At 38.3% G+C, this 3297-nt stretch overlaps 1 protein-coding gene across 1 annotated transcript; it reads right to left on the bottom strand.

Annotated features, from left to right (window-relative positions):
• Window positions 1–1083: 1083 nt before the first annotated feature.
• hamp (hepcidin antimicrobial peptide) lies at window positions 1084–2813 on the bottom strand (the record flags this gene model as incomplete). Its single annotated transcript, XM_083910364.1, has 3 exons — window positions 2644–2813; window positions 2463–2552; window positions 1084–1203 (listed from the first exon to the last, which is right to left on the bottom strand). The coding sequence occupies exons 1-3, from the start codon at window positions 2728–2730 to the stop codon at window positions 1084–1086; spliced, it is 297 nt and encodes a 98-aa protein (XP_083766490.1). The 5' UTR covers window positions 2731–2813.
• Window positions 2814–3297: the final 484 nt, after the last annotated feature.

The raw sequence follows: 3297 nt of genomic DNA, 5'->3' as shown, positions 1-3297 counted from the left end.
CAGCATTTCCACTTTCATATAAATCTACACAATTACAAATATCTACTTCGTGAATGACATCTATAAAGAACTACTACTGGGTGCAGTACCATAACATGTCTGCAGGTGGAGCCCCAGAGCAAAAAGTGTGTTAAACACCAGGCCTGGAAAACAGGTTTTTGTACCAAATTGAGGACCTCTCTCAGATTATAGCATGTTAACAACCTAAGGAAGTGACTTGACCAAAATGTCCTTACTTCGTAAAAATGTCCTCACTTTGTTGGTTAAAAACCCTCACTGGTCCTCAGTATGCCTCAAGTGCAAGAACACACACACACACCTATATAAAATAGTGTTTTTTTCTACGTCTGGTTTTCACAATATTTCATGGACAACAAGTGAGTAAAGTAGGTAATGTATATGCTAACATGCTAATATGTCATTAAAAAAATAATAATGCTGAATGATAGTTAAAGTTGTTGTAGCACAGATGCTAACATTAGCAGCTAGCACCAGAGGTGACACAGCAGCTCCTGTGTCCTCAAGAGCTAAAGTCACTGATTTTTCTCTATGGACTTTGGTGTGGGAGAGTGAGTGGTTTACAAACCTCAGTTTATTTACAAGCAAACACCAAAGCCCATAGAGAAAACCAGAGATTTTAACATGACAGGGACACAGGAGCTGCTGTGTCACCTCTGGTGCTAGCTGCTAATGTTAGCATCCGTGCCCACCAACGTATGCTATCATTCGGCATTACTTGCTTTATTGTCACATTAGCATGTTAGCGTATAAATCTCCTGCTGCCTGCTGTTGTGTGTTGGTTGAGTTCTTTTTTATCTCCTGTTTGTTTGTTTTTCATCTTCTTTTTGTTTGTGTGTTTGTTTGTTTATGTATTAGCGATTTAATTTAGATAAAGACGCCGCCGCCGTCTGGATCAGTAAACTGAGAAACAGCCTCGGGACGAAACCACAGAAACATTGGGTGGTTTATTCCAAACGCTCTATTTATTCTTTTACCTCGTTATATACATACATGTACACATACATACATATATATGTATATAAAAGAAATGACAAACAGACAATAATAATAATAATAAGTTAATTATTTGGAGGTTTTGCTAATCCTGCAGCAGTAAACCCAGGACGAGGAGTCGCAGCAGTCTCTGCACCAGCGACACAGGTGGATGTGACTCCATCGTCTGACTCTGACGGGATGTACCATCTGTGAGAGAGAGGGGGGAGGGGCTTCATCAGCATCATCATCATCATCATCATCATCACTGCAAACAAAGTAAGACCTGAATACCTAACAAGTCAAATGATCTTGGCGAGTTTTAAGAGAAAAATATCAAACTGTGTCTCAATAATCTGAGATTACGTCTGAATTTAATCCCTAATCCCTGCTGTGATGAACGTGTAGAGCTCTATTCAATTCTGTTGACTTTGTTTTTGACTGATTTGTCCTCATTTTAGTTTCACGTTTTTAATCAACAGGCGACGTTATTATTACAGATTATTTTTCTTAATCTCAGAATATTTGGCTCGTTTCTGTTTTAAAACAGCAGGGAATTAAAAAGTTTGTATTTAAGAATTTAAACAAAAAAAAGTCATTTTTCAGGCAATAAATTGATAAGAACTCCAAATATTTATTTATATATTATTACACAAAATATATTTTAATCAGCGTTTTAGTGAAATAGTAGTTTGTTATATTGTTGTATTGTTTATGTTAATGTAGTTTAATTTACTTTATAAAATCTGCATTTGTTTCTCTTTAAAAAATGACTTTAACTGTTGTCATTTATACAACTCTGTATGTTTGACTTATTTTAGGCAGAAGTTACCAAAATAAATGTATAAAGTGAATTTAAAAAAAGGTTAAAAATTATGAGCGAAAGCATCGTTTTTACTATGAAATAAAATAAAATAAATGAAAGTTTAAATGATAAATGATGTTAAAATCACTGGTTTTCTCTATGGACTTTGGTGTGGGAGAGTGAGTGGTTTACAAACTTCAGTTTACACAAGGAAACCCTGAAAGCCCATAGAGACACAGGAGCTGCTGTGTCACCTCTGGTAATGTTAGCATCCATGCCCACCAACGTATGCTATCATTCGGCATTACTTGCTTTGATGTCACATTAGCATGTTAGCGTATAAATAAAAATAAAAAAGGTTCAAAATATGAGCAACGGCATCGCTTTTACTTTGAAATAAAATTAAATAAACGTCAAACATGCTCTGGAGAAGAGAAGTTTGACACATTTAAGAATACTTATGTTTATTTTAAAGTAAAAAAATAAATAAATCTCTTTTTTTTCCACGTTTTTTTTCCTCTTTAAAATAAAATAAATCAATTTGATTGAAGCCTCTGAATATAAATAAAATAAAATATCTGGTATAATCAGGTGGGTCCGCTCAGAGGCAGCAGGCGGACCACGTGTGGCCCACGAGCCTCACTTTGAACGGCCTGGATCGTACCATGTGTGAGTCCACAGGTGTCTCGGCTGGAGTGTCGTTGTTGTCGTCGTTGTTGTTGTCGTGTCCTTGTGATTCATGAAGCTGCTGCACCTGTCACACACACACACACACACAGCATTAATAACAATAATAATAATAACAATTATAATAGTAATAATGATGATAATCTGGATAATCTCACCGTGGTGAACGGGACGGCGCGGATTTCCACGAAGCAAACAAAGGCGAGCACGAGTGTCACTGCAGCTGCAATGCTGAATGCCTTCATCTTGTCAGAGGTCAGAGGTCAGAGGTCGTCGTCCTCTTCAGGTCAGTGTCTCTCTCTCTGTCTTTAGTCTCTTTACGACTGTTTCAGACTCTCTCTCTCTCTTTCGTCTCAGCTTCTCTGACTCTGTCCAGAGCGACACTGACTTTTTATACAAACTCACTCACTTTGACGTTGCTTCATCTCCCCTTGAGGCTCCGCCCCTTTCCTGGCAGCAGTTACCCAACTCTGCACAGGAGAAACTCCTGACCCCGACATGTCCACTCTTTCTGCTTTGTGGAAGTCCCACATCTGACTCACTCCCCCCACACCAAAGCCCACAGAGAAAACCAGTGATTTTAGCTCACAGGGACACAGGAGCTGCTGGTCTTCTGCTGCCTCGTGTGGTCACTTTGTGTCACTGAGTTAAGTCTAAATTAAATATTTTAAAAGCTGAATTCACTAAAATCAGTCATTGTAAGTTAGTGATGGAGGCAGCAGTGGATCAACAACTCCTGTGAACTCCTGTGTGCTGTGATGTTAAAATCACTGGTTTACTCTATGGACTTTGGTGTGGGAGAGTGAGTGACT

The sequence above is a fragment of the Microchirus variegatus genome, assembly GCF_963457635.1.
Source record: "Microchirus variegatus genome assembly, chromosome: 2".
Classification (NCBI taxonomy): domain Eukaryota; kingdom Metazoa; phylum Chordata; class Actinopteri; order Pleuronectiformes; family Soleidae; genus Microchirus; species Microchirus variegatus.
The sequence above is the reverse complement of the archived record's forward strand: the minus strand, read 5'-3'. Positions and strand labels throughout refer to the sequence as shown.